Source organism: Danio aesculapii, chromosome 1, assembly GCF_903798145.1.
Source record: "Danio aesculapii chromosome 1, fDanAes4.1, whole genome shotgun sequence".
NCBI classification, from domain to species: Eukaryota; Metazoa; Chordata; class Actinopteri; order Cypriniformes; family Danionidae; genus Danio; species Danio aesculapii.
This window is the reverse complement of record NC_079435.1, coordinates 63,139,922-63,156,222: the sequence shown is the minus strand read 5'-3', so window position 1 is coordinate 63,156,222 and position 16,301 is coordinate 63,139,922. Positions and strand designations below refer to the sequence as shown.

The following is a 16,301-nucleotide window of genomic DNA, read 5'->3' as shown; positions in this document are numbered from 1 at the left end:
TACAGTTTATGGGTAATGTAATAAAACTCGGTATGATTACTGTTTTTACATCACTATGATGGTTGGGTTTAGGGTTAGGATAGACGTTATTAAAATACAAATAAATATGTAATTTCATGAAATGAATAATAAATGCTCATATAATTAATGTTTTACATAACGGTGTGTGTTGGGTTTAGAAGTCGATAGAATATAATTTAATGGATAATTTAATAAATTATTTGAATAATACTCGGTATAATCAATGTTCTTCAGTACATTGAAGTTTGCATTTAGGGTTATGGTTGGGATAGACGTTTATAAAATATAATTAATGGGTATTTTAATAAATAATATAAAAAGTTCTCGTTTATTTTCGGCTGCAGCTGTATCCCTTCTGCGCGCTGGCGTCACTCTGCGCGTCTCCAATCAGCGCGCGCGCTCGCAGGACGCCGCCAAGCTCAGTTTGACTGAGTGCGGAGCTGCTGAAGCGGCTCATCCTGACGAGAAAACTGCTCGACCCCCCCGGAAAACATCACCTGTGGACGGGGAGATGAAGCGGCTGTGAGCCCGAGCTCTCGGTGAGGGAAAAGCCGCCGACTGGACACTGTTGTCGGTGTGTTTGTCGTGTGTTTGTGTTCGGCGCGCTAGATTAGCCTAGCAGTAGCCGCGTCCAGCTAACTCGATATCCTCCTCATCATTATTATCATCGGAGCTGCTCATAAACACGACAGAAGACTGCAGATTCCGTTGCCTGAGGTGTTTACAGTGTGTGGACGGAGCTGATGAATATTAATACTAGTCTGATAAACTTGTGTGGAGTTCATTAGAGGAGTGTTCAGTGACTCTTCATGTCTGACTGTGTTGGTTTTGTGATCAGCAGTTGTGTGTGTGTGTGTGTGTGTGTGTGTGTGTGTGTGTGTGTGTGTGTGTGTGTTGTGTTGTGTATGTGCCTTGTGTGTTGGTTGTGTGTGTTTTGTGATTGGGGTAAAGTTTTTTTATTATTATAAAGTTCTAAGTTTTCTGTTCCCACATTCAGACTTTGTGGTTCAGTAAAATATTGAAGTGTAATTTAGTGTAATAACGTTACAGATCAATCATAATGATGAACTGTTATGAGCATAACTTGTGATCTAAATTGTTTATCACGATATTTTGAATATTGATTATTAAAAATTGATGTAAATATGACTTTAAAACAGCATTAGCACTGTTTGGCACTTAGTAACATTGCTAACATTTGACTGTCAGCAATGTTGTATTTTGATAGTCACATTGAGCTCTTAATATGATTTCCCTGTGTAGAATATGCAAATAATATTTAATTAAATAATATTATGAAGCTGAAAGGCTGAATGTGAAACCATATTTACCACAGTTGTGTGTGTGTGTGTGTGTGTGTGTGTTTGTGTGTTTGTAGATGTCTGTGTGGTTTTGTGGCTGTTGGTGTTGTGCATGTCTATATGTATGTATGTTTGTTTTGTGTACGTTTGTGTGTGTCCTGTGGGTGATTGTTTGTATGTGGGTTTTTGTTTGTGTGCTTGTTTGTGGTTTGTGTATTTGTATGTGTTTATTTAGTTTGTTGTGTTTTGTGTTTTTTAGTTTGTGTTGTGTATGGGTGTGTTTTTTGTAGGTATTTGTGTGTGTGTTTTGTTTTGGGTGTTGATTTTCTTTAAGTTTGTGTGCGTGTGTGTGTGTGTGTGTGTCTTTTGTGTATGTTTTGTATTTTCTTGTTATTTTAGTTTGTGTGTAGGTATTTGTGTATCTGTGTATTGTGTGTGTGTGTGTGTGTGTGTGTGTGTAGGTATTTGTGTATCTGTGTGTGTGTGTGTGTGGGTATTTGTGTATCTGTGTATTGTGTGTCTGTGTGTGTGTATGTAGGTATTTGTGTATCTGTGTATTGTGTGTGTGAGTAGGTATTTGTGTATCTGTGTATTGTGTGTGTGTGTGTGTGTGTGTGTAGGTATTTGTATCTGTGTATTGTGTGTGTGTGTGTGTGTGTGTGTGTGTAGGTATTTGTGTATCTGTGTATTGTGTGTGTGTATGTGTGTGTGTGTGTGGGTATTTGTGTGTGTGTGTGTGTGGGTATTTGTGTATCTGTGTATTGTGTGTCTGTGTGTCTGTGTGTGTGTATGTAGGTATTTGTGTATCTGTGTATTGTGTGTGTGTGAGTAGGTATTGTGTGTGTGTGTAGGTATTTGTATCTGTGTATTGTGTGTGTGTGTGTGTGTAGGTATTTGTATCTGTGTATTGTGTGTGTGTGTGTGTGTGTGTGTGTGTAGGTATTTGTATCTGTGTATTGTGTGTGTGTGTGTGTGTGTGTGTGTGTGTGTGTAGGTATTTGTGTATCTGTGTATTGTGTGTGTGCGCGTGTAGGTATTTGTGTATCTGTGTTTGTACTGTGGGTGTCTGTGTGTGTTTGCATTTTGTGGCTGTTTTTTGTTGTGCATGTCTATATGCATGTTTGTTTTGTGTGTGTGTGTGTGTGTGTGTGTTTGCATGCTATTGTATTTGTGTGTGTTGTGAATTTTCTTTAGTTTGTGTGTTTGTTTGTAGGTATTTGTGTGTCTGTATTTTGTGTGTGTGTGTTTTATTTTGGGTGTTGTTGTTTTTTTAAGTGTGTGTTGTATGTGTGTGTTTGTGTGTCTGTTTTAGTGTATGTTTATGTGTGTGTTTGTACTGTAGCTGTCTGTGTGGTGTTGTTTGTGTGTTTTCTTTGTATTTTGTGGCTGTTTGTGTTGTGCATGTCTATAAGTATGCTTGTTTTGTGTGTGTTTTTGTGGGTGATTGTGTACGTGGGTTTTTGTTTGTGTGTGTGTGTATGTATGTTTGGCTTGTGTGTTTGTTTTTTAGTTTGTGTTGTCTGTGTTTGCATGCTACTGTATTTGTGTGTGTGTTTTGTGTATTTTCTTTAGTTTGTGTTGTGTATGTGTGTTTGTAGGTATTTGTGTGTCTGTATTTTGTATGTGTGTGTTTGTGTGCCTGTTTTTATGTATGTTTTGTATTTTCTTGTTTTTATTAGTTTGTGTGTATTTTGTGTGTATCTTGTGCATGTGTGTTTATACAGCTGTCAGTGTTTTAACATTTGTCTTTGGTGTGATTGTGAAATAACAGGTTTGACTGTTCATTTCTCTCCTGTAAAAGCTGATCGATCTCACACACACACACACACACACACACACACACACACACACACACACACTTTAGATTAATGATGTGTAACTCTGTTACTGTGCTATTTCAGTGAATTTCTCATCAATAATATGGCTATAAAATGGCTGAAGTTGTGTTTAAACATGTCATGTGATAGGGCTTTACCTTATAAATAAGCTCTGTGTTCAGCATCTGAAGCTAAAGCACGGCATGCTGGGAAATATCATATCTGTTATGGTCAGCTCTGTTGACAAATAAGTTACACAACAATAACAGAATCAAATCTTCCCCGTCACGTTTATTGTACAATAATAATGAACACAGTTTACTGTCCGTTCTATATTTGTTAAGGAGAAGGCTTGCAGTGTACACACAATTCTGGAATGAGTCTTATAGATCAGTTATAGGAAACAGGGCAGATTTCCATAAGGTGCAGCCTCATAATACAGTGTGTTTCTTTATTTCCTGTGTGCTTATTAAATGTGTGTGTGTGTGTTTCAGCTGAACTGCAGTCTGACCGGTGGTAGACTCTCACTCAGCTCATCCGCTCATCTTCATCATGGCGAAAGATGTGAGATCTGCACACCACACACTGATTATTACTGCATTACAGACTCAGACCTGTCCATTCCAGCTCACACCTAAATGTTAGAAAAAAAGTGTGATATGATGTGCATAAATAAAAGAAGTGTGTGTGTGTGTGTGAGTTTCTTAATGATGGTTTTGTTCATTTAATTTTGTAAACAGGAACGTATTTAATGTAGTTACAGAGCAGTGACATCTTCACAGTATTTCATATTATATTCATCTGCATGCTCACTCTGACTGTCTCATGTCATCATGTGAAGCTGTGTGGTCTGTGCAGATGTGTCATTTGTGCGTGAGTGCTGACTGTGGTCGGTGTGTTGTGGTGTTTCTGTGCTCATTATCTGAAGTCCAGATGACTGTGATCTCAGTGAAGCTTCAGAGGCGTCTCTGTTCACCTGTTCTGTGATCCGCAGGCTGGACTCAAGGAAACGAATGGAGAGATTAAGCTGTTTGTCAACCAGAGTCCTGGAAAAGGTGAGCTCACACTCGCTGTGTGCAGTGCATGATGGGTAAACACACCTGAGTTCGGTTCAGAGGAGCATCTGTGACCTGCTCATTTACTGTGCTGGTTTCAGGATCCGATTACACACACACACACACACACACACACACACTTTTTTCTTATGATTTTTTCAGTGTGCATGTTAAGCTACCTAATCTGGCTAATATCTATCTAATCACAATTAATTCCAAACACAATATTTTAAACAAAACACCTCAGTTACCAGCGTTCACAGAAGTTTTAATAACACTGTTTGCCAATATGGTGTAATTATCTTCCTTACATTTGTTTAACCTATCCGTGTACAGCTGCCTGGTGAGATCACTATCTGTGGTGCATACATTGTTTGTTATAGGTTTTCAATGTGTTAATTAAAAATAAATAGTTTTAAAAACTTGTCAATTTTTAAAGTTAGCATAAACATTTAAAATTAGCTTTAACAAAGTTATGTTGGAGAAGTTATGTTAATAAACCTCTGCATAGAGCTGCAGTTGACATTATTTAAAGTGTTTACAATATGTGTCTAAGGAAAACTAAGCTGTAATTATTTTGTGAGGGCGAGTCTTTTCCAACCTTAGACTGAAATGCCGTTCGTAATGTTCTTAAAGTGTTAAATTTGGAGACACTGCTCGCTGCAGAGCCACTTGAGCTCCAGCGAGGGTTGAGCTCTTGCTCCTCCTCCTGTAAGCTGTTTTAATGCGTACACCCACCCCTAACCCCAACCTCCAGTGACATCACTTGTAGAAGAAGTGTAAGGAAGGAGGAGCTGGAGCTCAAGCTCCCTCTTGCTGAAGCTCAGCTCTGCCCAAGTGGCTCTGCAGTGAGTCCCACTTGTAAATTTCACTTGCTAGAACCCACAGAAGCCCTAAATGTTCTGTCCAGCAGGTGGTGCTGTGATTAAACACTCCACACATGTTCAGTGAGAAATATTAAAGGGGTAGTTCACCCAAAAAGGACAATCACACTCGAGTGCTTCCAAACCGTTTCTTGCTTTCTGTTGAACCAAAAAGAAGATATTCTGAAGAATGTTTAGCCACTGACATCAGTTGTAGGAAAATAAGTTTGTTAGTCACTGTATATTCTTCCAGCATTCTTCAGAATGTCTTCATTTGTGTTTAACAGAAGATAGAAACTCTAACAGGTTTGGAACAAGTGGAGGATGAGGATATGATGACAGTATTTACGTTTATCTGGTTGAACTGTTTCTTTAAAGAGCTAGAAAAGTTTGTATACAAGCCTTCCTAAAACTGAACATACATACATACATACATCAGAATAAATAGTTTATTTATTAGTGCTGGGCAAAAATTATTCACATCCAAAATAAAAATTTGTTGACGTGTGTGTGTGTGTGTGTGTGTCTTATATATATTTATTATGAACATGTGATACACACATACATAGAAACAAAACTATATACAAAACAGTTTTGTTGCATAGATAATTAAATGTATAAATGTTTGGTAGCATATACATTTTATTTATAAATATATGTAATCATTTTTTGTAAAAAAAAAAAAAAAAAAATTATATATATATATATATATATATATATATATATATATATATATATATATATATACACCCACTACTTAGTACACACACATATTACGGAAGTGGCGTACACACTTTTCTACACCATGTTTGTGTGTGTGTGTGTGTGTGTGTGTGTTTCAGCTGCAGGTGTGCTTCAGCTTCTGACTGTTCATCCAGCGTCCATCACTACAGTCAAACAGATTCTGCCTAAAACTCTGACGGTCGCTGCGGGAGCTCATGTGCTGCCACACGTGGTGAGATGCGCAAACACACAGCCTAAATTAATTAGAGTTTAAGTAGAGTTTATACACTAATACAGACAGGACTACTGTGTCCTCATAGGTTGTTAATTGATGATTTATACTTGTGTTAAATTCATATTTCTTATATTGATTGTCATTATGTCCTCTTTGTTTTGTTTATAGTGTTATAACTCTCATTGCTGCTTGTGTTTATTCATGCATTGAATAAGGGATCATTTTTTTTTCTTTTTTTAATATTTCCCAAACGATGTTGAACAGATTCAGGAAATGTTCACAGTATGTCTGATAATATTTTTTCTTCTGGAGAAAGTCTTATTTGTTTTATTCCAGCTCGAATAAAAGCAGTTTTTAATTTTTAAACACCATTTTAAGCTCAATATTATTAGCCCCTTTAAGCTATATTTTTCTCGACTGTCTACAGAACAAACCATCATTATACAATAACTTGCCTAATTACCCTAACCTGCCTAGTTAACCTAATTAACCTAGTTAAGCCTTTAAATGACACTGTAAGCTGTATAGAAGTGTCTTGAAGAATATCTAGTCTAATATTATTTACTGTCATCATGACAAAGAGAAAATAAATCAGTTATTAGAGATGAGTTATTAACACTATTATGATTAGAAATGTGTTGAAGAAATCTGCTCTCAGCTTCTCTTACTTCAACTGTATATATATATATATATATATATATATATATTGAGCAATCTTGTGCAAATATCAACCTTGCCATGAAAACAATTACGTTTTCACCAAAACACGGAAATCGTTTCTGGGTTTTTTAGGTAAGCAAGTATTTTACAGTACTTTAGAAATACTCAAAAATGCATCTGTCAATGTTCTTAAACTATTCTATTTAATTTACTAAAATCACACAAGTTTTACATCAGTCACATCCATAACGGAGAAATGTCACATCCGTAATGACACTTTATCCTCATAAATGTGAAAACATTAAATAAAATAAAACCAATCATGTTTGTTCTATAGAGAGCAGACTCGTATCCTTTAGATTAGCATTGTTTCTTTTGGCTTGTGCAGTTTAAGTCACAGAATAATTTCTAAGTATGTTGTCTGATGTAAACATGCAGACTTTTATTGTCACATCCATAACGCATGTTTATTTTCCTCATTTAAAGTATAAAACATGTTTACAGATTGATCTTTTTCTGGTCCCTTAACTCGGTGGTCAGCTGTTCTGGAAAATATAAGCAGATGGTTCAATATAGTGATGTATACTTTCTATGTGAATTTATGTTTAGAATTTTTACTCCAAATGTCACATCCATAACGCTGCAATTGCTCATATATATACACACACACACACACACACACACATACACACACACACACACACACACACACACACACACACACAAATATTTTTCAAAGAACAAATGATCACATTAGTGGTATTATTAATAGTTATTAGTTTGTGTTGTTAGTTTTATCAGATGTTATCTGCCAATAGCACACTTTGGAATGTCGTGATTGACCAATCAGGATCAAGCATTTTACTTATGAGTCATGTAATAAAAACACTTTAATCAAAACCTCTGAATGGAGAAAAGCTTCCAGAAAGAACTGCTGCAGAAGTGGGCGGCGCTCACGTTTAATTTGGCCCCTCCCCCATCTCCATGGCGATAAAGCCGCCCATTAACATTGTGTGAGGTGACCTGGGTGAGTGTAAGCGGATCAGAGAACGCTGCGGTCAGCAGGATTACACTCTTCCTCATCCTCATCCTCTTACAGAGACTGCAGGAGCACTTTCACACTGATGCATGTGTGTGTGTCGTCTGCAGGTGGTCAGCACCCCTCAAAGGCCCGCCGTCCCTGTCCTGTTGACCAGTCCACACACACCTATAGCCCAGACGCAGGAGTCCTCGCCCTGGTCCAGCGGGTCCGTCTGCACTGACACTCTCCTCTTCTGACACTAATCATCATCAAATATCATTAGAAATGACTGTTGATCATCAGTTACAGTGCAAAAAGAGCACTTAGTTTCTGCCTTATATAAAGTATTGTGTGTGTGAGACAGACCTTTTGCGCTCTTCATATATGTGAGAAACTCAAAATCCTCCTCTCAGCTGTCAGAACACAGTAAACACAGTAAGTGTATTCCTGCACACACACTATAATCTGCTGTTTTACTCCACTGAACTCCTTATAAATAACAGAAACTCTTCAGCACAGGCCGATCTAAAGGGTTAATGCTGCACACTGATGATCAAGAGCAAATAATACTCATTTGACCTCTTATTCCCAGCAGGGGAAACCAGCATTACTCCAGAATGCATGATCATCTGCTGTCTTGGCTTTAAAATCAGTAAATGTGATTGTAATAGATGTCAATGGGGCAAAAACAGCACAGCATAAGGAAGGGGAGGCAATCTGAACAGTGCATAAGGGTTAAATCAATTTGTTTGTCAATTTTATCCATCTCATCAATATCAATGCTTCTGTCTTTAAACCTTTGGACTTTTATTTTGACACGAAACCCTTAGAGATTAAAAAAGCACTTTTCATTACAAGATAATTATGCAAATTAGAGTCTCACACTTGTCAAAAAATATCAGTTATATTAATAATATTTATACTTCATTAACTTAAAAGGCTATCGCAGTGTGTAACATTGAGCACACTTGCTCTTATATGCGTTGATGGCTTTATAAGTTGATATTATTTAAATGACTACATGTAAAACTAGCCTGCATTAATGCTCACTGCACATCACTTCTGTTTGGGTTTCTCATGATAGAGCATATGGATCATGTTTTAAAACACTGACACAGGACGAGTGCTCATTTTAAATGTGCTGAAGTGCATGCGGTGTGCTTGTAAATATTGATCATCTCACTGACTCTGAGCTGCATGACGGTTTCACTACTGAACTGCTGGATCAGGAGTTGTTGTTTTTCCAGTGTACTATATGCAGACGGTAGAAGAGCTGTGGTGTTTTGTTCTGATCTGTGTGTGTGTGTGTGTGTGCAGGTGTAGCAGGAAGGCTGATAAGAGCGGGAAGGGTTTGCGTCATTTCTCCATGAAGGTGTGTGAGAAGGTGCAGAAGAAGGTGGTGACGTCCTACAATGAGGTGGCAGACGAGCTGGTGCAGGAATTCAGCTCTGCAGACCACAGCAGCATCTCCCCCAATGATGCGGTCAGTTCCTGCGCAGCGCACAAGTGTGTGTGCGTGTGTGTGTTTTCAAGTATGTCCTGACTTGTGTTTTTGTTTTAAGTATGGGTTGTGTGTGTGTCCTGCAGCACGTGTATGACCAGAAGAACATTCGGCGGCGGGTTTATGATGCCCTCAACGTCCTGATGGCCATGAACATCATCTCCAAAGACAAGAAGGAGATCAAATGGATCGGCTTTCCCACTAACTCAGCGCAGGAGTGTGAGGATCTGAAGGTGTGTGTGATTCTGTGTGATGGTAATGCTGTGTGGAGGAGTGTGTGTTCTGCAGGTGTGTGTGTGTTGCTGTCTGATGGTAATGCTGTGTCCTCCTGCAGGCCGAGCGTCAGAGGCGACAGGAGAGAATCAAGCAGAAGCAGTCTCAGCTGCAGGAGCTCATTCTGCAGGTACAGCACCTCACTGCATCTCTTGATATTGTTCAGAATTTAATAATAATAATGATTTCAGTAATGTGAAAGATTGAGTAATGAGGCTGTTTCACTTGTGTTGTTCAGCAAATCGCCTTCAAGAACCTGGTGCAGCGTAACCGTGAGGCGGAGCAGCAGAGTAAGAGATCTCCCTCTGCGAACACCATCATCCAGCTGCCCTTCATCATCATCAACACCAGCAAGAAGACCGTCATTGACTGCAGCATCTCCAATGACAAGTGTGTGTCTGTGTCTAGAGGTGTAATGATACACTCAAGTCACGATTCGATGTGTATCTCCATGCTGAACTTACTATATGATACAGTGCATCAGGAGAGTATTGACAGCGCTTGACTTTTCCCACATTTGTTTATGTTCCAGCCTTATTCCAAAATGGATTAAATTGATTTATTTCCTCAACATTCTACACACTATCCCCCATAATGACAATGTGAAGAAAGAGTTTTTGAAATTATTAAATTTATTAAGAATAAAAAGCTGATAAATCAGATGTACATCAGTATTGACAGCCTTTGGTGTGCAGCTCTACATTGAGCTCAGCATTCTGTTTCCACTGATCATTCTGGAGATGTTTCAGCAGCTTCATTAGAGTTCACCTGTGCTCAATTCAGCTGATCTGAAAAGGCGTACACCTATATATACATAAGGGCCCAGGGTTGACAGTGCATGTCAAAGCACAAACCAAGCGTGAAGACAAAGGAATCGTCTGTAGACCTCTGAGACAGGATTGTCTGGAGCACAAGGCTGGGGAAGGTTACAGAAACATTTCTGCTGCTCTGAAAGCTCCAATGAGCACAGCGGCCTCCATCATCCGTAAGTGGAAGATGTTTAACCACCAGGACTCTTCCTAGAGCTGGCTGGCCATCTAAGCTGAGTGATCGGGGGAGAAGGGCCTTAGTCAGGGAGGTGATCAATAACCCGATGGTCACTCTGTCTGAGCTCCAGCGTTCTTCTGTGGAGAAAGGAGAACCTTACAGAAGAACAACCATCTGTGCAGCAATCCACCAATCAGGCCTGTATGGTAGAGTGGCCAGACAGAAGACACTCCCCGCCTGGAGTTTACCAAAAGGCGTCTGAAGGACTCTCAGACCATCAGAAACTAAACTCTCTGCTCTGATGAGCCTCAAACTGAACTCTTTGGAGTGAACACCAGGCGTTACGTTTGGAGAAAAGCAGGCAGCGCTCATCACCAGGCTAACAGCATCCCTACAGTGAAGCATGGTGGTGGCAGCATCATGCTGTGGGGATGTTCTTCAGCAGCAGGAACTGGAAGACTAGTCAGGATAGAGGGAAAGATGAACGCAGCGATGTACAGAGACATCCTGAATGAAGACCTGCTTCAGAGAGCTCTTGACCTCAGACTGGGGCGACGGTTCATCTTCCAGCAGGACAATTACCCAAAGCACACCGCCAAAATATCACTGTAGCAGCTTCACAACAACTCAGTGAATGTCCTGGAGTGGCCCAGCCAGAGCCCAGACTTAAATCCTATTAAATCCTAGATCTGAAAATGGCTGTACACCATCGCTTCCATCCAACCTGATAGAACTTGAGAGGGACTGCAAAGAGGAACGGGCCAAAATCCCCAAAGACAGGTGTGGTGAGCTTGTGGCATCATATTCAACAAGACTTGAGGCTGTAATCGCTGCTAAAGGTGCATCAACAGAGTATTGAGTAAAGGCTGAGAATACTGATGTACATCTGATCTTACAGCTTCTTTATCTTTAATAAATTTACAACAATTTCAAAAACTCTTTCTTCACATTGTCATTATGGGGGATAGTGTGTAGAATGTTGAGGAAATATATGCGTTATCAATACTCTCCTGATGCACTGTATTATCTCAATATTCTATGCTTTTTAATTTAAGAATTATTAGATATTTGAACTAGAAACAAGGCAAATCACAGACACATGTACTCCTTAAGTAAATTAAGACATCACTAATACACCAAATAGATACATAAATAAATAAAACAATCCATAGTTTATATGTAAATGTCATGTGAATCTGTCATTATGCAATGTAATGTGTGAAGACAGAACAGATATGATTTTGTGAGTTACATTATAAATACAGTAAGCCGAAGATCATCAGTCATATGGTCTACATGAGCGATTTTGGGTAATACAATGTACAGTTACACTTGAGCGTTCAGTGTTAACCTCTGCTTCTGTGTTTGCAGGTTCGAGTATCTGTTCAACTTCGACAGCATGTTCGAGATCCACGATGACGTGGAGGTGCTGAAGCGTCTGGGTCTGGCGTTGGGTCTGGAGTCGGGCCGCTGCAGTGCGGAGCAGATGAAGATCGCCACATCACTGGTTTCTAAAGCTCTGCAGCCCTACGTCACCGGTCAGAGAGACACACACACACACACACACATGACTGAAAACACAACACAGGCACACACATGGCTGAGAACACAGAAACCACACACACACACATGACACAGACACACATGACTGAAAGCACAACACAGAGACACGGACACAACTGAAAACAAAGACACACACAAATGACTGACAACACAGACACACACACACACACACACACACACATATGACAAAACATAACACAGGCGCACACATGGCTGAGAACACAGAAACCACAGACACACACACAGCACAATGACACACACGACTGAAAACAACACAGACACACACAAATGACTGGCAACACGACACAGACACACACAGCTGAGAGCACAGAAACCACACACACACAACGTTGAGACACACATGACTGAAAACGCAACACAGAAACACACACACGACCAGAAACACACACACGACTGAAAATACAAGAGACGCAAATGATTGTCAACATTACGCAGACACACACACATGACTCCTAACACAAGCGCACACCCACACACATATGACTGACAACACAACGCAGAAATAGCATAAACCACATCAAGCTGCTGTCTGTCTGTCTGTCTGTCTGTCTGTGTGTGTGTGTGTGTGTGTGTTTGTTTGTCTTTGTTTGTTGTTGAGCTGAAACACACTTCAGACGCACAGACACTTCAGACGCACATTTCATTAGTAAAAAGTGTGTAATATTAGACCTTTAATATCAGAACATACACTGATTAACGTGTGTGTGTGTGTGCGTGTGTGTGTGCGTGTGTGTGTGTGTGTGTGTGTGTGTGTGTGTGTGTGTGTGTAGAGATGGCACAGGGCTCCGTCAACCAGCTGATCGATTTTTCCCATGTGGCTGCGTGAGTATCACATGCTTTGCAACACACACACACACTCACACACACACACACACAGAGTCAGAACATTTACACTGAGTTAAAATCGTTTGGTATGAAATAATTAAAGCTTTAACAACCATACAAAATCCAAAACTGTGTTTATGTTCACAATTAAGGGTTGTTTACCCGAACTCTACACAGTGAATTTAGATGAGATTGTTCACCATCTAGACCTGAACACTTTTACACTGCCCAGTCAGGCTGTGTGATTTGTAAAATTACACACATTTACCAGGGTTTCTGCAGGGTCTTAAAATGTCTTAAATCTTAAAATCCAAATTTTAGGCTTTAAAAAAGTCTTAAATGTACTGAAATATTGTGTTATAGGTCTTAAATCTTTTTTTAAATAGGTCTCAATTTTCCTTTGTTCATGTATTGCTACCAAATCTGGCCAAAACCCATACAATCATCAACAATAATCTCAATAAAACTTTAAACTTTTTATTTAAAAAGGTCATTTTTTACTCTATTTATCATAATGGTTTAATTATTTTCCTTACAGTAACATTTGTTTAAAGTATTTGTATTTACTGCTGAGGACACTGACCTGGGCGGATTGTTGTGCACAAATTTAGTTTATTATAGTTTTTAAAACTTTTAAAACATTTGTTTATTTTTATTGTAAAGAAAGTTAATGCTGTAAAACGTGTATGGATACAACTAGATCTTGCAAAAAAATGTAATGTAAACTATTTTAATTATTGAATAATAATGTATTATTAAATGTATTAAATTATTATTTTTTAAAAATTGATAGGGCAAATAAAAATCTGTTCCATCTGTGTCATTTAAAAAAAATCTCTTATGGCGTGCTCACACTATGTACAGTTGCCTTGAACCGGGCCAAAGCACGCTTGGCCCCCCTCCCGTCTCCCCCGACGGCCCTCACTCACATTACATTCGGGCCTGGGCACGCTTTCGTCATCGATGATGCGCTGGTCAGAGGCGCTCTCGCTCAGCACAGTGGAGAGTTCTTCAGTTATGTCATCGTCATTTGATATGCAGCGACACACAGTCAGATATTTCGCTGAACAGATCAGACACTTTTGACACTCATAAACAATAAACAAGTCCTCGTGCTGCAGGAATTAGGAGGTTTGCTGAAGGTGCAGAGCTGTCGTGCAGTGAGGGGTTTGCGTCTTTAATAAACTACAACAGTTTGCGTTCATTGAACAGTAAGAATGATTAATAAACGCATATGAAACAGTCCCTTAAAGTCACGTCTCGCTTTCAGTTTCGGGCTTTGGCGCATTATGCACTCACACACAAGCGTACTGCTCCAAAACCCAAGTGAACCGGGCCCAATTCAGAGCACTTACACTTCTCAAACGATCCGGGACACGGGCCTGGGCACGGTTCGGATAGCAGAGTGTGAGTGGGCCCTTAGTCTTTAGCCCGTTATGGGTCTCAAATTCCGTTCATGTTGGTCTTAAAAAAGTCTTAAATTTAGCTCTGAAACCTGCAGAAAGCATGATATACACAAGTAAGTAAGTCTGCAGAAGTCTGCCGCACAGATTTCATGTGGGCCTACTTATGGGTCAAAAATGACCCAAGCACCATTTTAACAGCAGAAAAATGCCCTGAACAATGTTTAATTCATCTTGAAGTTTTGTAACGTTAGAAAAGATGTCTAATTTTCATAAGAGCTGAACACATTTAGGGTACAAGACCTGTCCTTCAGGTCAAATTTGAGCCGGCAGCTATAAAACCATGTGTACACCACACACACACACACACACACACACACACACTGCTTTATCTATTATTCATGAATACTGTCTTCCTAAACACCTTTAAAGTTCTGCAGGTACATTTATCATGATAAAATACACCCTTATTTTAGTGAGTGAGAGTAACATTGACAGATCATTGACAGAGATCAGCTTGTTTCCTCCTGCAGAATAGATGTGAGGAGTGATCTGAATTGATCTGCTTTATTTTTGGACGATTAGCGAAGGTGGGACATTTTTGACCCTCAGGACGTAATGGTGTACACAGAATTATAAACAACAGTTAAGAGTGTTTGTGCTGCTGTGATTGGCCAGTCAGTGTTTTGAATAGACATCAGTGGTGTGTCTGATCCTGATCTCCATCCATCCGTCAGTGAGCGTCGTGCCTCCAGCTCCACCAGCTCACGTGTGGAGACTCCCACATCCCTGATGGAGGAGGACGAGGAAGATGAAGAAGACGACTACGAGGAAGAGGACGACTAGAGCTGCACGCTGTGATCCTGCTGTAAGGATTCCCTCAAACGCTTCCCATAATGCTCAGCTCAGTCTGTGATCTGCTGGGGCTTATGAGCAGATGAGCTGGACTGATCGTCTTTGTGCTACTGATTCACGCCAGCGCTGAGGTTTTTACACTCTTCTCTTGTGGTTTTGCTCTCATAGGCAGCTATTTTTGATATCCCAGCTTTTTCTGGACGCTTCTCAACAGCTCTGAGCTAGCGTCCGGCCCTTTTGTACAATGCAATACTACAGAACGTATACTTTTCTTATTCTTGTATAGAGATTAAAGTGAAGGGTGGATTTACATGCTTCTGTGTATGTCTGTCATTGTTATGCTTTGAGTTTTAGTAAAAGCTGGATTTTTTTTCCTGGGGGGGGTGGAAAAATGACAGGTTTATTTATGTAAAAATGTCTTTAATATTTATAACCACATGCATGAAGCCATTTTTGACCAGCCAAACAGCATAGAGGGGCATATCTAATCACTCTAGCTGATATATCATGAGTATATATGAGTATATGAGTTTTTGAGCGTGTCTGTTTGGTGGTTTATAAAATATAATCATCATTTGGCTAAATTTGCATGGTGCACATGTTTATCTGAACATGTAAACACGCACATAGCTGTAGGTTTATAGGGCAGGGTGGGTTCTGGGATGGATCATAAATGTTTGGTCAGTATTAATCCAATAGAAATCTGTGGGAAGTTCCTAAAACAATATAACTCTATGGAAAGTCCCTACAATCCTGTGTGCATGAAGCAATATTAGACAAACACTTTTGACCGCAGTGCCAAAACACACTGCAGCCAGTGAGGGACGTGGTCTTGTTGAGGTGTGGCTGTGTTTGTTTTGGTGCTTTCAAATACCCAGATCATTGAAAAGCATGCTTGGTGCATCTTTACAAACACTAAATAATGTTTATCTGGAAGTGTCAACATGCAGATAGGTTTAGCTTTAGCTGTAAAGTTGGGTTGAGGAATAGAGAATAATAGTTTGGTCAGTATTAAAACTACAGAGATCAGTGGAAAGTTCCAGCAATTCACAGGAAAGTGTGTGTGTGTGTGTGTGTGTGTGTGTGTGTGTGTGTGTGTGTGTGTGTGTGTGTGTGTGTGTGTGTGTGTGTGTGTGTGTGTGTGTGTGTGTGTGTGTGTGTGTGTGTGTGTGTGTGT

The 16,301-nt window shown here is 39.7% G+C and overlaps 1 protein-coding gene across 2 annotated transcripts; it reads left to right on the top strand.

The window, feature by feature from the left end:
• The first annotated feature begins 428 nt into the window (after positions 1-428).
• Positions 429-15,434, top strand: tfdp1b (transcription factor Dp-1, b). Of its 2 annotated transcripts, none has more exons than XM_056464109.1 (12): positions 429-560; positions 3,634-3,703; positions 4,134-4,194; positions 5,900-6,012; positions 7,825-7,922; positions 9,014-9,179; positions 9,284-9,430; positions 9,532-9,600; positions 9,709-9,860; positions 11,829-11,995; positions 12,812-12,863; positions 15,007-15,434. In XM_056464109.1, exons 2-12 carry the CDS (start codon positions 3,692-3,694, stop codon positions 15,113-15,115), a joined length of 1,146 nt encoding a protein of 381 aa, XP_056320084.1. In that variant the 5' UTR covers positions 429-560; positions 3,634-3,691; the 3' UTR covers positions 15,116-15,434. The 2 variants fall into 2 exon arrangements, with proteins under 2 accessions (XP_056320084.1, XP_056320091.1); XM_056464116.1 differs by having other exon boundaries at positions 429-595.
• Positions 15,435-16,301: the final 867 nt, after the last annotated feature.